Source organism: Camelus ferus, chromosome 28 (assembly GCF_009834535.1).
Source record: "Camelus ferus isolate YT-003-E chromosome 28, BCGSAC_Cfer_1.0, whole genome shotgun sequence".
NCBI classification, from domain to species: Eukaryota; Metazoa; Chordata; class Mammalia; order Artiodactyla; family Camelidae; genus Camelus; species Camelus ferus.
Genome location: NC_045723.1, coordinates 3,327,289 through 3,347,727, shown reverse-complemented (window position 1 = coordinate 3,347,727; position 20,439 = coordinate 3,327,289). Strand labels below are relative to the sequence as shown.

Genomic DNA, 20,439 nt, shown 5'->3' with positions numbered 1-20,439 from the left:
ACACCTAAAAAGACTACTGAATGACTCTTGAATCTAAGATTCATGTTGAGATGTGTCACATCAGTCTGATTCTGATTCAAATCTTGTGGTGAATCTGCATTTTCTCCACAGAAACCTTTACAATTTTCTGCTTGACTACAATATGTCTAGATGTGAGTTTTCTTTATTGCTCCCTTTTGGGACTCCATGTGAACCCTTTCAAATTGAGGCCTGTTTTCTCTTAATTCCTGAAAATTCTCCATTCTTATAAAAATTATTTCCTGTTTTATTTTCACTTTTTTCTCTCCAAGACATTTGCGTTGTACTATTTCTACTTCTATTCTCCGTATTTTTTGGCTTTACTTGATACCTCCCGGAAGAGTTCCTAACTGTAATCTTCCAAACCACTAATTCATTCTTTAGCCATATTCCTCCTACTTTGTATCCATTATCTTGTTTTAATTTTATCTTTTTTTCCATATCCCATATACTATACTTTCCAAAACTAGTATTTCTACCTGGTTCATTTTTGATGTTTTCATAGTGTTGTCTCATCTTCATAATTTCTAATCTTAACTTCTTACATATATTCATTATATATTAACTTGTTGGTCCATCTCTTTCAACAATTCTGCTTCAGAAGGCATATGTTGTCCTGTGTGATTGCCTTTTTATGAGGTGGCTGTTTCTTCAGCTGTCTAGTTATTTGGGGGTTGGTGTCAAAGAAGGCCAAGTGGGAATCAAGACTCATTCCAATGAATGCCATGAGGCCTCCAACCTCCATCCCTGCCTGGTCAACAACCTCACCTCGAGGTAACAAGGCACTCCTCCTCCCAACTGAAGCAGTGTCAGCAAGGGCCTACTGGAGAGTCAGAATATTCACCACTACCAAGGAGTAATATGGACAGATAACTCCTGCAGTATAAACTGTGGCCACACGGGAGAGAGTAGTGGGGCACCGCTTCCCAGCTGGGCTGGCACCAGCAGAGGCTTAGTGGGGAGCTGAAACTCCCACCTCCACCCAGCAGTAAGGAGGAGTCCCCCTCTCTCCCCAGCTCCAGCGTCAATAAGGCTGAGTGGGAATCCCAGACTTCCATCTCACCTAGCAGTAACAAAGCAGCTCCTTCTTTCTCCTGCCAGAGCAGTCTCAAACAAGGCCTGCTAAAACAGATGATTTAATTAAGACTTAAGAGTTTCAGAAATAATACCCAAGATGTCTAGATTTCAATAAAAATCACTCAGTAAACATACCAAGAACCAGCAAAAACTCAGCTTGAATGAGAAAAGGTAACAAACAGATGGTAGACACCATGATGTCACAGATATTAGAACTGTCTTAACAAGAATTTTAAAGCAGTGATCATAAAAATGCTTCAGTGAGCAATTACAAACACACTTAAGACAAATGAAAAACATTCTAAGCAAGGAAACAGAAGATATAAAGAACAAAACAAACTTTAGAACTAAAAAATATAATCACCTAAGTGAAAAACTCAGTGGATGGCCTCAATAGCAGAAGAGAGGGGACAGAGGAAAAAAATCAAGTGAACTTAAAAACAGAACAATATAACTTAAACAAGTAAGTCACTTGAAGGCAGGAAGAACAAATACAGAAACAAAAACCAGAGAATAGAAAACAAAAACTTACATGGCCGACTTAAGCCCTAACATATCTATAATTACATTAAATAGAAAATGTCCTGAAAACACCAATTAAAAACCAGAGATTGACATCAGATGTGACATCTGAATGTCAGATAAAATAAACTTCAGGGCAAAGAAAATTACCAGGTACAGAGAGACATTTCATAATGATAAAAGAGTCAATCCACCAAAAAGACATAGAAAGCCTAAATGGTATGCACCAGATAACAGAACTACAAAATATGTGAAGCAAAAACTGACAGAACTGAAAGGAGACACAGACAATTCCACAATTACAGTTGGAAATTTCAACATCATTCTTTCAAAAGCCGGTAAGACAACTTCACAGAAAATCAGCAAGGATATAAGAACTCAATAATAGCATTAACCAACTGAATTTTATCAACGTTTACAAAACACTCCACCCAATAGCAAAATACCCATTCTTTTCAAGTGCCTACAGAAAATATACCAAGATAGACCACCAGATCCTGGACCATATACAAACCTCAACAAATTTTAAAGATCATAATGTAGTGTCACTACACACTTAGAATGGCTAAACAAAAAACAGAGACAGTATCCAATGCTGGTAAGGATGCAGAGAAACTGGATCTCTCCTACATTACTGGTGGGAATGTAAAATGGTATGGCTCCTCAGGAAAACAGTTTGACATTTTCTTTAAAAAAAATAAAAACTTACTCTGTGACCCAATAACCACACTCCTGGGCATTTATTCCAGAGAAATGAAAACTGATATACACACAAAAACCTGCTTACAAATGCTCACAGAAGCTTTATTTATACTAGTGCCAAACTGGAAACAATCAAGATGTCCCTCAATAGGTGAATGGTTACAAAAACTGGTACATCCATTCCATGGAACATTAATATTCAGCAGTAAAAAGAAAATAGACTACTGAAACACACAACAACTTGGATGGACACTGAGGGAATTGTGCTGAGTGGAAAAAAGCCAGGAAAAAAGCAAATCTCAAAAAGTCAGTACTGTAGGATTCTATTTATACATAATTCTACACACAGAGATGTAGAAAAGATTAGTGATTGTTACAGGCTGGAAATGGTGAAGAGCAGGGGATGGATGTGACTATAACGGAGTAACTTAAGGGAGATCTTCATGGTGATGGAATAGTCTGTATCTTGATTATGGTTACTGGACTAAAATGACATAGAACTATACACACACATTGTACCAGTGTAATTTTTGGTTTTGATATTGTACTATAGTTATGTGAGTTTTAAGTACTAGAGGAAACTGGATGAAGGGAACACACAAGTTAAAAAACTAAACCATCACTGCAAGTTAAAAAAACAAACACATACATACACACATCTAAGTAGCCCAACAGTTTTGTTTTGTTTTTTAAATCCCTTCTCTCTCAGAAAGGTAATAATATGAATCCTATGACTTCATCCTTGGGACATTATTATTAGATTGGGGTGAGAGGATAAGAAGAACCAACTCATAAGCGGTAACCAACCCACTGTGTTCAGAATTTGAACTGAAAGGCAGAAATCGACCATACACAAATGGTTGGGAAAAAACCCTGTGACAACAGGATCAAAACCAGTTCCTGGCAATTCCAAGTCAGTTGATGTCATGAGGCAAGCAGCAGAAACTGTCAGGCTCCCTGTCACTGAAAATACCTATTGAGAGAATACTGCCTTTTAGAGCTAATTTGGGTGATGAATAGTTTCTGCTCCTTGTAACCATCAACCCTGACTAAAACTTATGTTTTAGAAAGGGAGATAAAAAGGTAAAGTTTTTTCTGCATCATACTTTGCTATGGCCTTGCCCCTGTTCTGCAATCTAATCCTGATCTCTCACTTCACCTGTCTCAACCAAGTCAGTGAGGCCAGAGCTGAAAGTGAGGGAATGGACACATCAGGTCTCTACCAAGGATGGTAACAGGATGAGGTCCTGCGTACCAGACCCTCCAAGCAGTCTACCAGAACTACAGCTTCCACCCATGGGGGCTCCAATGCTACATGTACGGACCTGGAATTTAAGGATGGGAAGGAAGGTTCCCTTGGATACAAGTCCACAAATAATGTGGAGGTTGGAATTTCATCCATCTCTAAGTCTTTATTTTTTGGAGGGTGGTAGAGGTATAGGATATGCAAAAGGATTTCAATCTCTCAGGACCAAGGGCAGGGGACCCCCACCTACTGACTCAGGCCCATCCAAGAGCCCAGCAGGACAGCAGCAATCACTCTAGGTCTGGTGGGTAGTAAACTGAAAGGGGTCACATGAAGGCCAAGTCACCATCTCCTCACCTCCTGTGCTAATCTCCACTTCCGGTCTCCCATCTCAGAACCCCAGCACAGCGCAGAGTAGAAGAGAGACACTGGCATCAGATTGCCTGGGTTCAGTCCTGCTTCTGCCACTTCCTGCTGTGGGACTTCTCTGTGCCTCAGTTTCCTCACCTGTAAAAAGGGAATTACAGTACCCACCTCATGGCACCAGGCATCAGTAAGATGATCATTGGCACTACAACAATATTTTAGCTTTTATTTCTGGGCCACTTCAATGTGTGGCTACCACAATAAACATAAGAAGTCAACTGAAAACAAGCTGAAGAATTGTTTTTATTTTTAATTGTTTTGGCTAATGTAAGAACAGAACCATCACAGCAGCTCAGCTCTATAACCCACCTAGCCCAAGACGGTTCTGGTGGTGGAGCCCAAGAACAAACAGGGTCTTCCTCTATCAGTGACCTCTTCTCAAAGCACAAGGACATCTTCCATAGGGCATCAACACACATCTGTCACCCAAGAATTTAACTAAAGCCCTCTTGATCCTTCCACATTTTCAGCCAGTAGCATCACATTCTGAAGCTACGGACCCTGGGTCTGCTATGTGATAGAGGAAAGCTTCCTTTTCACACTTCAAGAAGTGTGGCTGGAGAAGCATGGAACTGGGGAACATGATTCTATAGACTTTAATAAACACTTCCCCGTTTAGCCTGTCCCTCCACGGTACAGAAGAATCAGTGTTCTCTCAACTCCTCTCCTCCAGTTTTCGCATTCTTCAAGGTGTACAACCCAAGCCTCAGAAAACCACCCATGGGAAGCACACTAGGATTTACACAAATGCAAGACAACGCATTAGTTTTTCCTCTGGCCCCAGCACATGCTGGGCCAACATCTTTCAAAAGCAGCCCATCCAGCACTAACTCGGCTGCACTCCTAAATCGTAAGTCGGTTGTTCAGGAACTTGTCTTAAAGAATTCCTAAAAGCTTTATATAGTCTCACAGTCTTACTGTCCTTAGTTCCTACTGGTGTGTTATTATCCTACCTGTGAAGTTATCAAACCCCTGACCCATGGATGTCTTTCAGATTTCATATCTTCCTCAAACTACTAAATGCCTCCTCAATTTCAGAAAGCAGTCACTTAACAGCTAATGCAAGAATGTGGCCTAATTTTGTGTGAATCACTGTTGAGACCAGCTCTGCAGGAGGTCAGGGAGGTAGGGTATGGTGTATAAGACGCCCTCTCCACTCCTACCGTATACATCTCCCTGCCCCTGCCTGTACCACCCTAATCTGCCTTGTCTGATACTGCTGCACACTGTGTGCTCCCTCCTGGCTGCCACTCATACTGGAGGTGAGGCTCCTGGACTGAAAGCAGGTGGCCTGGATTGGATACACGCTGCGCCATGGGTCAGGACCCTGGATCACAAGTCCAGCCATGGCATGCTGTGGGCCCTGCCTGCCTACAGATACTGAAGAGTCACATTTGAGTTGCCTTATTTATCACCTTGGTTGGAAATATTCTAAAGTATGGAAGGGAAGGGAGCCTGCTCTGGAGGATAGGTTCTAAGCCAAATCTAAAAATACCTTTGCACACAAGTATTGTGAAGCCATAAGGAAGGGCTCAGAGCTCCGTCTTCAGTGATCACTTTTCCAGGGACCTCTACCTCCAGGGCTCAGACTGGTACCAAGAGCCTTGCACGGCAGAGTCAATGTCAATAATCGTTCTGCTTCTAAGCAGGAAGACACAAAAGTCACATGGAACAGAAATACTGAAGCACGGCTTTCGTTGTCCTGATGCCTCCGCTTCCTGGGATGGCCGTGGTGTTAACTTAGCGGTTATCCCTGTTTCACTTCCAAGCACTGGAGACAGAAATGTCAGGGGCTGAGGTTTCTTCCCTCTGGTTGGGCAAATCCTTCTCATCTCCAGTTGAATCAACAGCTCCTCAGGTACCAGAAGCGAAGCCTCAAGCTCAAACTGTTTTCACCACAGGAGTTACTGGCAAGCCCTTCAAGCCACGTCACTTGCTGTTCCTTTCCTCTTCTTCAGCTTTTCTGGACCTGCAGGGTTTCTGGATGCAGGAACTACGCAAAGCATGATGGAAAAAGGAAAGAAGCCAGCTTTCACCTCCTGGAGACTGCTGCTCCCCACATCTCCAAGTGGCCAGAGGGACTGAAAGATAACGGCCCAGTTCTCTCTGCCCTGTCATGGGTCTGAAGCAAGGAGTTCCCAGGTCGCAGCAGGCTACCCAGTATCCAGCGTGGTTCCTAAGAGGGAGCTGCCTGGGGAGCACTCTCCCATGGCTGCTTGGTGAAGGCAACAGCAATGCACAAAACAAGCCCTTCTGGCGCTGAACCACCGGCCAGCGGGCCAGGATGGTCCCACTCCTCAGCAAAGGGCTCTCAGTCCCAACGCCTGCAGCCCCAGACCACACGGACATCTCTTCCCAATTTGGCATGGGCAGCACAGACTATGAAAAGGAACTCCTTTATGAAATGCAGAGAGCAGTCCCGCATCGCTACTTGGGTCAAGTCACAGCTAATGCTGGGGAAGAGGTGCCTCCGATCCACACACGGCCAGATCTGCTGAGGAGCCTGGGGATTCTGGGAACCAGACTCACAGATGCTAGAGGACAAAGCCCCCTTTGCTGGCACTATATCACCTTGCCCAATGGTTTCACAAGACGCAGAGGCCCAACCCTCAAGACAGTTGGCAGAGAGGCAAAAATGACTGTCTTAAAGAGGTCCTCAGACAAGCGGCCAGCTCAGCAGGACAGCACATGTGCCCTAGCCTCACCGTGCAGCAGCCATCACCAACCTGGTAAAGGAGGACATATCACTCGGCATCTTCAGGGTGCTGGAGGCAGGCGCTGTGGCAGGAGAGGTAGTGAACAAGAGTCAAAACTTAGCCAGGTTAACACATCCAGACCCTCTGACCCAATTATCCCACTCCTGAGAATTTATTCCAAAGAAGTAATTCTCAATAGGGAAAAAGCTGGATGCACAAGGACATGTGTCCCAGCAGCCAAATGATTAACAAAACGTGGACTCTGGCCTCAGAGACCCACCTCTACCGCTTTTTAATGCAAGTGACTTATGCTCTCTGAGCCTCCTTTCCCTCCTCTGTAAGACAGAGGTGACAGCACCTACTTCCCAGGGTTGTTGTGAGATTAAATGGGACAATCTGCATAAAGCATTTACAGTTTGTGTTTGACCACAAATATGAGCTCTTATTATCATGCATAAAAACAAGAAGAGAATGCAGGGAAAAGGAAACAAGTGAATTGTTAAGGGTGATAAGAGTCAAAGGGAAGTTTTCCATGACTGTACTGACAATATCATTGTTTTAGGTCTCACCCATTTTTTAAGTGCTGTGGAAGATGCCATGAATTGTTGAGCCCAGCAGCTCAGGAAGAAGGAAACAAGGTAGAGAGAGTTCGCCTTTTTTCAGAAAGGTATTCCCCACTTTTTTAGATTTACCCTTTAGAAAACTCTGAAGCGGTCTCTGAGAATGCAGCAAAGAGGGGCAGATGGAGGACACAGGAGAGGAGGAAGGAAGAAGGGTTTGGCAATCAAAACTTAAAAGGACCCATCTTGCATCTGCTCACCTTGCCCAAAGGCAGGGCGGTGCACAGATGAGTACCCTGTCCTGACTAGAAGCACACTGCAGCGAGAGAGCCCTCCCACGGCTGCTTCAAGGGCTACAGCAAGGGCTACCCCCTGGCTGGCTGGACTGACAAGGTCACTATATGGCCAGAGAGGAGAGAGACCTTGTGGCCACAGGCAAGCAGTCTATTCTCAGGACCCTGATTGAGGGCACAACAATCTCTGTCTCTCCCCTTCCTCTTGCAGCTTCTCAGCTGGAGGGCATACATAATGGTCCAGTTCCATAAAGGAAACACACAGTGAACATTCATCACTGCCAAAAAAAGAGCAGATAACTAAGAGCTTGCACAGCCCTTAGAGAAGTCTAGAACCAGTGCTGACAACCTTTTTTCTTTCTAAATTCATTCTATCCATACAGATTGCAGTATGCAATCCAGAAATTAAAAAGGATTCTTTTTCAAACTTAAAACCATCATCACACATTAAAAAGGTTAACAATGCCTTAACATCAATAATTATCCAGTCAGTGTTCAAACTTCCAATTGTCTTATAAACATCATAAACGGATGCTTTGTTTCTCAACCTTTAAAAATGCATCTTCCCAGAGCCTACGGAGATTTTGAGACAGCCCCTACTCGTCCCACCACTACAACAGTCACTGACTTAGGCCAACCTCCTCACTAGACTAGATGAGAAAACCAATGCCCAGAGAGGTCAGGTGATTCTCCCAGGATCACACAGCTAGCTGAAGGCAGAGGGCCTGACCAGGAGCCCAGTGCTTTCCCTGATATCATATTATCTGGCAGTCTGAACACAGAGGTAACTGTTAGATGCTTTTGAGTCAGAAAGTCTTAACCTAATAACACCTCCTTTGTCTGAAAGAAAACAATCAACACTAGAACCCTCACAGTAATTACACACCCATTTTACTGAGATAAAAACTAAGCTCTCAAGTTAATACCATCAGGTAGAAATCAGATTTTGCTGTTTACTCTGTACTTCAATTCAGCCATGGAAAAGGATCCTCAGTCACCTCTATCCTCTCTCAACTCTAGCTCCCACCCCCACCGGCCAGACCAAGCTGAAGAGATGTCTTCCAAGCGAGGAAGACATCTCATGGTGGGGATCTGTGCTCTCCGTTGTGCACTAATGTGACATCCGCAACAGTTAAGTCTGCCTAAAAATAGGCCCAAGTGGCTTTATAGGTCATTTCCATCAAATCATCAAGAAACTGACCGTTTCTCTGCTATACAAATGTTTTACAATATGAGAAAAAAAAAAAGTTTTCCATTTCATTCTACAAGAATAGAATTATCCCAGGGGAAAAAAAAAGAATAGAATTATCCCTTTTACACAACTGGACAAGGAAAGGACACACACAAAAAAGCAGGGGCAGATGGGAGGAAAACCATAAGCCCACCTTCCTAGTAAACATAGAGGTCAAAACCCTAAGTAAAATAAACGCAAATCAAAAGTAGACATGCAGTTCCTCTGAAGCACCTGGCTTCTTCCTTCCTTTTTTTGTTTTGTTCTCCTTTGATAGGGTCTTGTTTCCTAAGTGTACGCAATAAAATTCAGGCATGTGCAAAAAAGAGAATAGGACATACTGAACAATCTACTGAATCTGAAATTCAGACAGTTCAATATCAGGACAGCTTTTAAGGTAATCCATCATTTTAATTGACTAAAAGGAAATGTTTATGCTCATTCAGCTCATTTGATTTCAAAAGGACAATGAACAAAATTTAAAACCCATTATTTATCAAGAGAAAGGAAAACAATAAAGATAATCTTAGCAAACTAGAAACATAATTGATACTTCCTTGAGAACCTGCATTGTCAAATTATAGTAGTAAGCTAGTGTAGAAACAGACAGGTCAAGGGAACTGTAATCCACAATGTGAGAGCACCTGATTTCAAATGAATGGAGGAAGGATGGACTCTTGAATTAAGTTAGATCCTAACCTCACTTAGCATTAAAAATACATTCCAAGTGGACTGAACAACTAAAGGTAAGCAAACAAAATCAATACAAGAAGACAAAACAAAACAGAGTTTCAGTACGGATGATGGGAAATTCCAGAGGTGGATGGTGGTGATGGTTGCACGACGGTGTGAATGTACTTAATGCCTCTGAACTATAAGTCTAAAAAAAGATAAGACGGTAAGTTATATGTATCTTTTACCACAGTTGGAAAAAAAACAACAAAAAGATTACATTCTTGCAATAAGAAGAGGTTTCTTAAGACACAAAACTTTGGAGCCATAAAGGGAAGAATTTGAAGATTTTACCACATAAAAATGTTTTAATGTCTGTTTGACAAAAGATCCAGAAACAAAAATTAAAGACAAGCACTTAATACTTCAACAGAAAGAAAAAGAAATATAAGCAATTGACTACAATAAAGTATATACGATTTATGTAACAGATAAAGGATTAACACCTGCATATATAAAGCTCTCATGAATTAAATAGATACAGAACATGACAAGCAATTCACAAAAGAAGACAATCTCGTAAGTAATGAAGAAAATGCATATTAAAACACCTTCATTTTTCACCTAACAAATTAATAAAATTAAAAATGTTATTTTGATAAACAGTAAGTTTATACCATATAGCACAAGAAACTATACTCAATATCTTGGTGAAAAAGAGTATGAAACGAATATATGTACGTTCCTATATGACTGAAGCATTGCGCTGTACGCCAGAAATTGACACAACATTGTAAACTAACTATATTTCAAAAAAAAATTAAAAAATGAAAGTAAAATTTAAAAAAATACTGAGTTCCACAATTGACAAAGGTATAGGAAAGCAGGTATTCTCATCACTGTGGCTTAACTGTACGTGAGCAAACTTTCTGAAGGGCCATTAGTCAGCGGCTGGCCAGATGTTAGATGCACAGACCCTCCGCTTACTGGTCTCTAGCCTGAGGAAATCTCCCAGGAGCACACAAAAATCATGAACAGGGGTGTTCACTGTACCATTATTTACCATATGAAAAACACAAAACATAACCCAACTCTCTAATGGGAGAGAGAGTACACCCACCCAGTGAAATACTAGTAGGCACTGGCAAAAACCAGACAGGTCTCTATGAAATGAACATGGAAACATGTCACAACACGTTTTGTAAACAAAGGCTAGTTAAGAAATAGTCCATATTCTGTGATCCAATTTTTGTCAAAAAAATAAAATAATGTGCTTTGTATGGAAAGGAAAATCTAGAAGACTGCACATCAAGTCACCAACAGTGGGTACCACCTAAGAGTGCCACCACGGGAAACTTTCACTTTCTAAATTGTATTATTTCTGTAATGTTTGTACTACTTAAAACAAATATAATAATTACATTTTTAATTTAAAAAATAGGGAATAAAATAAAGAAAGAAAAACACCTCAACCTCTCTGCAGAAAGGCAGGTAGGGGTAGCTATGATCCCGATGAATGCTGGGGAATAATCTCTGTGCAGTACTTTCCCCTACAGAGGAAGAGGCAGAAGAGCTTCTGAAACAGCTGCGAACAGACAGGTGCCCAGACCCCGGGCAGGGCTGGTGTGGTGGGAATGAGGGCTCAGGGCCAAGCCCTCGGTCATAGCAGCCTGCTTAGCACCCTGTTCCCGCAGACGGCAGGCCTCGGCTGAAAAGTGGACACTGAAGGAAAGCACATTCATTACTGGACTCAAACTATTTTTCTCTTTAACCTCTGATCTTTGGGTGACTCTCAGATTACCATTTAAGGTTAGAAACATTTTACTTGAAACGATCATAATGTAAATCAAATCAGCTAAGGGAAATTGATGGTGACTGCCTGGGTAAGAGCTATAGAAAGCTAACTGTGCCCTGAAAAGACAGCAATGAATGCCAAGCTCTGGAATGGTACTACACTGGAAAGGTGGTCATAAAACGACTATTAGCCAGTTGGCTTCTACCCAACCTCTGGATGATGGAACTGAGAATGGGAGGAGAAAAGGACAGAGAAGAGAAGAAAACAGAAACATTAAATAGGCATTGCTACAACTTGGAAATATCGACATAGTTAGTCCTCACAACAATCCAGGGAGCGTTACAGAGAAGGAGACTCAGAGAGGTCCATGACTTGCTCAGTCACGAAGCTACAGACCCTGAGTGATTTGCATCAGGTCTGCCTACAGGTCCAGCTCCTCCAATCAGCCAGTCAGCCGGCCCCAAGCTTCCCAACACTGGAGACTGTGTCCTCGGTCTTCCCAGGCAGACTCACCTGTGAGCTGGAGGGAAGCGCCTGGGAGGTGGGCTCCTCTGGGGCTGCTCCTGAACCCATGGGGCTCAGCGTGGTGATTCGGCTGGGCTGGCCACGCAGTGTCAGAGTAATGGTGGTGGGGACCTTCAAGCCTGAGAGAGAGGGAGCAGGCTTTTTTGTCACAGCCTCCACTTTCCTGGAGCATTTCTTTCCCATATAACACACCCCTCTCAGCCTCCCGCCTCAGCCTCCTCCCCAGCTGGGTCATCTGTGCCCTGTCTGTCTGTCTGAAAGGCAACAGGAACAGCCTGTGTTCTCTCAGCCTCTCTGAGGGATGGACCCATATGGCTGAATCCCTGAGGGTCAAGGCCAGGACCCTGTGGGGGTTGGGCTCAACATCATACCTTGCCCATGTGAGATGGGAAGGTCTTGGGGGAAGATCCCATATCTGGGAGTCCCCACAGTACTCATGAGACTCACCTGATGCTTGGTTAGAGATCTGAGCCAGGCCAGGGAGGCTGCTTGCCAACTTAGCGAGGCCCCCATTGGTCAGCAGCTGGTGGATGGCTGTGGGCTTCCCACCAGGAGTGGCACCCAAGGAGGAGAGAGTGGTGGCCACAGGAATGGTACGGACAATGGTGCTGGTGCCCGTGGTGATGGCACCCAGGCTCTGCATGGGGGTGGGCAACTTCACACTGGTGGCCTGTGGGACACACAAGCCCAGGTGATCAGAAGCTGTTGCCCAACAGCAACGGTCGAGTGCGGAGGGCCCATACTGTGAAAGGCTACCAGGTACTGAGTGCCTACCACATGCAAGGTTCTCCGCCAGGCACTTTCCATATATGTTCTTACTTAACTCTCAAAACAACTCTGCAAGGGAGATACTACCATTATCCTCATTTTATAAACAAGAAAACAAAGGTACAGAGAGATCAAGAAACTGGCCCAAGATCACTTAGTAAGTGGTGGAGCCTTAACCTATGATCGTTCTAATAGTGAAGTCAGAAGGCTATTTGTCCAGACTCCAGACCCAGCGTCCCTGCCAGAACCAGCTAAGCTGAGGAGGCCTCCTCCCACACCTGCCCAGCCCAGTGGAAGGCAGATGTGCACCTGTGGGGGTGGCCCCGGGGAGGGGCTTGCTGGGAGGCCAGAGGTCTTGCTGCTGATATCCTGCAAGCTGAAGCTGAGGCCTTGGAGGAGGCTGCTGGCTGATGTGGCCCCTAGGAGAGGATACAGCGACATCAGCACAGGCTCAGTCCCTTAGCCCAGAGGAGCCGTGCCCGTCCACCCTCAGCAGCTGACTAAAACACCAACGCTCTCTCCCTCAGACGCTCCCAGTACTCTCACAGAGATGCCAAAGGGGCTCCCCAAGCATGCACGCCAGATGCTCACATGAGGAAAGGTACTACGCCTGACACACTGCCTCAGATTCACTCTGCACATCCCAACTTGCTCCAGATCACCTGTCCTACATTTTGGACAGTTTTAGGAAAACCAAGGAGAGCATGAATCCCACTTTTCAGAAATCTAAATTCTTGCCTTTCTTTCAGAAGAGGAAGGACTTTTTAAGCCAAAGAATCCCAAATATCTGGCTTACACTTCACTTTACACACAGTCCAGTCACCTCAAAGCAAAGAGGAAGGTCCTCTCAAAGGAGCAGGGCATCTACAGTGCCCTGGCCCTGCTGGGCTCAGGCAACTAGCGTTTCGTGTAGTGTCGGGGAGGCGGGGAGAAAGTGAGGAGACAAGCACAGGCGGAAAAACGTGTCACTGTGCTAATGCCCAGCACAGCACCATTTCCAGTTTCATTCAACCAGATGTGTTTAAAAACACCAAAATGAAACCAGGACATACCTTTCCCACCAGTGCTTTCTTCTCCTATAATACAAGACACACTACTTGCAGACTAGGACATTTACTCACAGCAGATATTAAGGCCCCAAACTCCCCCACCTCAAAGCTAATTCCAGCTTCACACCAAGTCTCTATGAAAAGCCTGAGGCCCAGAGGACGCTTTCCCAGGACCACCCTCTACAAGCCGCCCTAAGAGGTTTTGCTGGGAGGCAGGGAATGCTGGGCAATCAGATACCTGGGAGGGAGCTGCCAGGAGAGGTGGCCACGAGGCGGCTCTGGAGTGTGTGCAAGGCACTGGGTGCAGTGCTGCTGGAGACCACTGAGGACACTGGGCTGGCTGAGACTCCCCCTTCAGAAGCACTTGACCTGCAGATAAAGGCAGGAGCTCCATTATCCAAAGGTCAGAGGGCAGCAGACCCTGGCAACACAGGGAAGGTCCACAGTGGGGCCCAGCAAGGCTCTTAGCAATGAGCATAAGGCTAGAACCTTCCGTTTCCTTTTCCCACCTTCTAAATCCAGCCTCTAATCTTTCCAAAGTCAGGCCTAAAGTAAAGACATTAGGCCTTGAAGCAAGAGCTACAGGACGTTTTGCAAACTTTAAGTAAAAATGAACTCCTAGTTGACCCAGACAAAGATGCCACTCAGAAAAGTCACATTCTCAAAATGGACGGAATCCAGAATCAACCATCTCCCCAAAGCACTAAATGGAGTGGAGAAAATGTGAAGACAAAGAAAGCAACAGACCGAGAGAGGCCAGGAAGCAGACTCACTTGCTGGTAGCGAGAAGCCCTGCGAGCTCCTTGGCCCCGGCTGAAGCTTGCCCCAGCGCCACGGTGATGGGCTTCCCTCCTGTGGCTGCAGGACAGAAAACCGGTCAGTCCTATTTGGCCCTGACCTTTCAGAGCCCAAGCTAAATGCAACATACTATGGAAAAGACTGGAAGATGAAAAATGATGAATAACTACATTAGAGCAGGAAGATCTAGGGTTACTTTTTTCCTTCTATTTTCTAAACTTTCTGGGATATTTCATTATCATTAATTAAAACCAAAAAAGAACAAAATGCATGAAGCTTTGAATAATCCCACAGCTTCCTCTGATCCTCGTTCTGCCTCCCTGATCCTAGTTTAGCCCAGGTTACTGCCCACCATCCCCCCAGGAGCAATCATGTGCCATCTCTGCCCCAGGCACCTCTCACACCAAGGGAGAGGCTCAGATGCCCAATAAGGGGCCACCAAAAGGGCAATGCTGTGTGCCTGGGAGGGTGCAGTCAGTTTTTATTTAAATAGACCTGGAGGAACTTACCTTCTGGAGCTCCTCCTTGGGGGGGAGTACAAGGCCCCCCAGCTGTGTCCCCCTGGGAGATAAGGGACACCTTGATCTTGGGTCGCTTGGGAGTCTTACTGCCAGAAAGAGGGCTGGAGGGATGGTGCCGCTTCAGCTGGACCCTGAGATCCTCTTTCTCAGCTTCTTCCGTTTGTTCTGATGAAATAGGAACTAAAAATAAAGTTGTGGTGAAGTTCTCCACAATCCAAAAAAGCCCAACAGACAGTGACAGTACCAGTACGGGCAAGGCTGTGAGGGAACACGCAGAAGAACCACCCCACGCAGAGTCACCACACGTCCAAGGAGAACGCCGATGCTTCAGTCCCACCTCACTCAGGCCCCCCTGTGGTGCAGCTCCACCTTGGCCCTCTCAGAGGATGGCTCCAGCCCCATCCCTTACCCTGTCCTGGAGTCGGAAGGAAGGGGGTTCTGAGTTGGAGGGAACAAAAAGCAAGAAGACACCCTGACCCTGCCTAGCAAAGGCCAATCAAAAACCAGAGGACTCACCACGGTAGGTATGAACAGGGTTTCTTGAACTCAAAAGAATGTGACAATTCTCAAGTCCTCCCCAACATCACACAGCTGGAGGATGGTAACCATTTTATGAAGAAGCAATAGAGGAGCAGGCTATTCAGTTCTCCCCAAAAGGGAAACTTCTACCAAGCTTGGAGTCCCACCCTGCCCTCAGGGCCCAAGGCTGAGGGCTTGCTGGCCAAACGGAGACAGTGAGGAGGATTGTCCCTGGGACTTCAGGCTGGCTTGGAGTGAATACTGGGCAAGGGAGCATCTCAGCCAAGACAACCTTACAGCTCCTGCCCAGAAGTAATACGGCAACAGTGGCCCACGTCACAGCCTAGTCCCTAGGTCATTTGTACTAGCACAGAGAAAGGCCGTCTCTTCACACATGGGCTTCCCCATCCACTGAATCAAACAGATTCATCCTGCACATGGCCATGCCTCCTAGACTCTTAAGTGATCCTTCAGGTTTCCTCAGAGAACCCCTCCTCTTTAAACCTAGAAGCCCTTCCCAGTTGTTCTTAGCACAGGCGATGGGGACGGGGTGGGGAGAGGCAGGAGTCACACAAGGAAAGGGAGGTGGGGGGAAGGAAGCTGGCACGGGGCTACAGGGAGCTACTCCAGATCACAATCAGGCCACAACCACCTGAAAGGACTGCCTAGCAGATAAAGGCACTGACTAAGATCAGAACAGGAGGAGGGCAAACGGGAAAGGAGTATGGGTTTTATGCTGATAAGTGGTTGCAGCAGCTCGGATGGAAGCAGGAAACCAGAGGCAGGGAGAAAAACACAGGGAAATTCAGACTCACAGGCAATGGACCACAGACACACACAGGACAAGCAGAGTCAAGAAACGCAAGAAGAGACAAAAGGAGAAAAACACCGTGAGAAGCAAACAGAAAGAATGGGGGGGAAAGCAAAGACTATGGAGTGAGGAGGACCAGCAAAGACAAGAATCAGAAGGTAGAAGAATGCAGAGAGGAAAGAATAGGAGGAAACCAGACAAATGAGAGGCAGGGATGGGGAAGAAATAAGAGGGAGAAGGGGAGAGAAGCAGACAGCAGAGGGTGAAAAGGTGAGAGAAAGAACAATACTCACCAAAGAGACAGGAGGAGGTGCCGGGAGGAAGAGCTTTCCTCACCAGCATATTTTGTTTCAGAAAAGCAGCAAACTGTGCTGGAATGAATCAGAAAGAATTACAGAATCACAGCCAGCCAGAGAAAGGAGAAAAAGAGGAGTAAGAAAAAGATATGAAAATGTTCTAGGAAATGGTCAACAGATACTTCTTCTGGAATTACTGCACGGGTTTGAAACCTGACTCTGCCATTTACCATCCATAAACTGAAAATCCTAACTGTACCTGCCTCACAGGGCCACTGCCCAGATTCCAAAAGCAAGAGCAAGTCCAGTGACAGGAAGGGGCGGGCCCGCAGCGAGGGCCCGTGAATGTTAGCTAGGATCATCCCCTGCAGTCTGTGAGCTCTGCCAAAGCCAGGGTGCTAGGGCTGCGGCTCTCCCCCATCAAACTCTGGGTCCCATTTCAAACTCAGCTCACCAATCAGCCTTCCAGAACTCCTTACATTCTTGACTAATTATCTCCTCCAGAAGCATGGCAAACTGATGGCTCTCTCTTCATCAAAAGCCCACTACCCACTCGGAACTTGGCTCTGGCCACCACTTAAGCTACTGGTCACAGAGCATCCACGTGGACCCTAAGGGCCAGGCCTCTTTTCTGTCTTCACCCATCCACTCATACTTCTGCTTCTTGTTAGCACCACGCTACGGGCAACCTTGTAAGAGGCCTGAGTCTAAGTCCTGACCATTTGGCTCCACTAAAAGAAACACGGGGAAGAGAGCAGACGAGCCTCCTGTCACCTCCATGTCTCTCTACTTGACAACCAGCTCCAGCTGCTGCCCCTTCCCAGGCGCCTGAGAACCTCAGATGACACCTGCTCCTGGATACATCACCAAACGCCCAAGAGGCCTCACCTCAGGGTCCCCCAACTGGATCAAAGTGACGGCAGGGGGAGAGCCACTGCTGCCTCCCTCCCCACCCCTGAAGGCTCCCTTCTCCAGAGCTTCTTATATAGCACTCACTGTTCTCCAAACTCCATTCAACCACACAAATACTTCCCAACCTAATCTAAAAATCTATCTGCAGAGACCCCTGAAAAACTTCACTGGAAGTCCCAATGTGGGAATCTTAACTCTTCAAGGGCAAAACAAAGGGAGGGCACGATGCCAGTGGAGTTGCCCTAGAATCTGACGATCACGGCCAATTACCCTGTCTGCGGGACCTGAAAAGCTCCCTGGCTGCAGGAGTGGCTGGGCAGGCCTGGAACAGAAGATGGAGCTTCCCCAGTTGGCAGTTAGAAAAAAGTTTGAGGGCAATATACACACAGTCAGTTCATAAAGCCTAACTTCCTCGGAAAACCAAGACAGCTATAATTAGTGGAACTATACAGAGCACTAATGCAGAGACCTTCTGTGATATTTCACCCTTGGAAACAGCCCTCAGTATTCATTTCAACCTAATTTTGCCTGGACAGAAATGTGGGAAAGGGTGCCTTTCACACACCCCTGGAAAAGCTGGAGACACCAATACTTTCCAACTGCCTAATGACGTCAACTGCAGAGGACAGAGCCCGAGAGGCCACGGGGCCAGGCGGCTGTACCTTGGGCTTGTTTGTGGGTCAGCACAGCCTCCGTCCGCTGGACGTGTCTCTTCAGCAACTGAGTGCTTCCAACCTGACTGGACTTCTGGGCAGAAGCCACCGTGGTCACTTTGGTCTTGGGACTGGAGGTGGGGCTGCTGGACACACTGGAGAGATCCTGAGTAGGTTAAGAAGGACAAGAGCCAAGCCAATGTTGTTTGGACTGACTGTCAATCAGCAAGTCCTCTTGGAACTCCCTGGCCAGGAATTCTCCTCGTAGGCATTCACAGGCCTGGCGAGGCCACCAGGCATCCCCACGAAGCGAAGAACCCCCAGCAAAAGTGCTCCCTCCCTGCGTGCATTACCTCTGAGCCCGAGGGTGAGGCAGGCAGCTTGGCAGCTGGTGAGGCAGGTCGACTGCCCCGCTCAGGGACCTCAAAGGCCAGGTCTCTGCGGGCCACATCCCGGGGCTTCTTTTTCTTCTCAGCATCCTGGTCCCGAGGCTCAGAGCCCACGTGCCCCTCAGCGCGAGTGAGCACTCCAGTCAGGAAGTCCACAATCTCATCCTAGTGTAAGAAGGGTCAAGGCCGCTGAGTCCTTATCTGGAGAATAGGAACCTCCCCGACAGTTCCTACTAAAATGGATTTCACCTCGGCGTTGCCATCAGTGTGTTGGTCCCTCCCACGCACCCAAAGCCTGGTACAAACCCCAGCCTCAGCCAAAGGCCAGCTGGAGCCAGCAGCCCTGTGAGGTGGCACTCTGGGGTGACTGCCCTTCATCATGCCTCCAATAAACCCTTTCTCCCCTCATGCTTTGCTTCCATCTTAGGTCGGTACTCTCCTTCTCCCTCTTCCTCCCTCTCTCCATGCCCTTTGTCTCTGCTCATGATTTGGGCCTACCAGAGGCCCCAGGGGATATCCGTTCCCCTTAGAGCCAAGAGGCTGCTGCCAACAAGACCCAGCCTAAAAGGTTACAGAAAGGCAAGCCTGGTTGAGAAAACCATGTAAAGCAACTGTGTACCTGAATACATCTGTCCACCATGCTCTGAGTCAACCCTTCTGATTTCTTCTTTGCTTTGCTTATTCTAAGAGACAGAAAAGAGGAAATGTTTACTTTCTAAACATTCCATGGCAACATATGAAAATAAGAATCGATTTCTCTTCTACATTGGTTATTTCTAGGCCCCAGAAGGAAGACTATGTTAGCCCTCAGGCAGGTCTCACAATCTCTCTGAACTTCAGTTTCCACATCTGCAAAATGGGGACTCGCAACACCTCACACATGGAGTTGTGGGGATGACACAACACAAGGTACGTAAAGAATCAAAGAACACATGGAAAGTACCTGGGACTGTACCTCCAGAAGCCCTATGCCTATGGTCTCACAGGTAAATGCTATTCGATTACTAAGACCTCACCTCGAGGAAACTCAACACAGACCCAAGCCCTGAGATTACTGGCTGCTGCTGAAATGAGATCAGCAGGAGGGAAGGAAAGGTGACCACAGGTTAGCTCTACAGCGGTAAGAGAAAGAGACCACAGCTGGCTGCATTCTCCTCTTTGAAAGCTAGCCTTAAACCCCTTGCCTTCCGACTAAGGGTCTCAGCAGAAAGAGAAACAAGGTGTCAGTTGACAGGGTGGAGAACAACGTTCTGAGCCTCCAAATCCTGAGACCCCAATTTACTGGTTGTTGGCCTCTGCCCTTGTGTAACACACTCATTTTATGGATGAGGACATGGATTGCCAGAAGTTAAGCAACTTACCCAACGTTCTCAGCAAAGGTGCCAAGACTAAACTGAGGCCTCCCAATTCTCAGCCCATTGCTCTTCTTGGCACCAGGCAAGTATGTCTCATACGTAGCCTCACAATATAACTCTCACTAAGGGTATTTTCATCTCTCCCGCTCCCTCACGGCAACTCAACACACACAATCTATTCTCCTATAGACAAGAATGCCTGAATTAGAAAGAAAGACAATGTATTTACAAGCAAACATTGTCTTGAGCATCAAAGAATTAGATTCTAGGTCCACAAGAAGCTGTCAAATGACAAAGGCCAGAAGGACTTCTCCAAAGCATCTCTGGGTATGAAACCGACAAGGCAAGTGGGAACTCACTTTAAGCCCTCCACTTAGAGCACACCAGTGAGCACCTAAGATTGAGCGTATGAAAAAGGAGGCCCAGTGAAGGACACAATCTTGCCTTCAGTACATTTCATGAAAACGTAACTAAAGGCCACACAGGCAGCCAGCCTTGCAGTCGGAGAATGGCCATCTCAGTGACTAAGGGGGATTTATTTTCCTAAATCCCTTCTGGACTTTCACTGTTCAAACTTCAAAATATACAAAAGGATGCTTAAAACA

The 20,439-nt window shown here is 46.2% G+C and overlaps 1 protein-coding gene across 10 annotated transcripts in view; it reads right to left on the bottom strand.

Annotated features, from left to right (window-relative positions):
* Positions 1-2,395: 2,395 nt before the first annotated feature.
* KANSL3 (KAT8 regulatory NSL complex subunit 3) overlaps positions 2,396-20,439 on the bottom strand; it is a 40,788-nt gene continuing 22,744 nt past the window's right edge. For 4 of the 10 annotated variants that reach the window (XM_032469713.1, XM_032469714.1, XM_032469717.1 and 1 more), the window contains 12 exons: positions 19,099-19,162; positions 18,444-18,644; positions 18,100-18,256; positions 16,523-16,600; positions 14,888-15,079; positions 14,354-14,438; positions 13,819-13,949; positions 12,841-12,950; positions 12,211-12,433; positions 11,752-11,882; positions 6,718-6,769; positions 2,397-5,984 (listed from right to left, as the gene is read on the bottom strand). In XM_032469713.1, coding sequence (XP_032325604.1) covers positions 6,749-6,769; positions 11,752-11,882; positions 12,211-12,433; positions 12,841-12,950; positions 13,819-13,949; positions 14,354-14,438; positions 14,888-15,079; positions 16,523-16,600; positions 18,100-18,256; positions 18,444-18,644; positions 19,099-19,162 — 1,393 coding nt within the window. In that variant the 3' untranslated portion in view covers positions 2,397-5,984; positions 6,718-6,748. Of the gene's footprint in view, positions 5,985-6,717; positions 6,770-11,751; positions 11,883-12,210; positions 12,434-12,840; positions 12,951-13,818; positions 13,950-14,353; positions 14,439-14,887; positions 15,080-16,522; positions 16,601-18,099; positions 18,257-18,443; positions 18,645-19,098; positions 19,163-20,439 lie in introns of those variants that run through there. The other 6 variants (XR_004315860.1, XM_032469715.1, XM_032469716.1 and 3 more) reach the window with 6 other exon arrangements.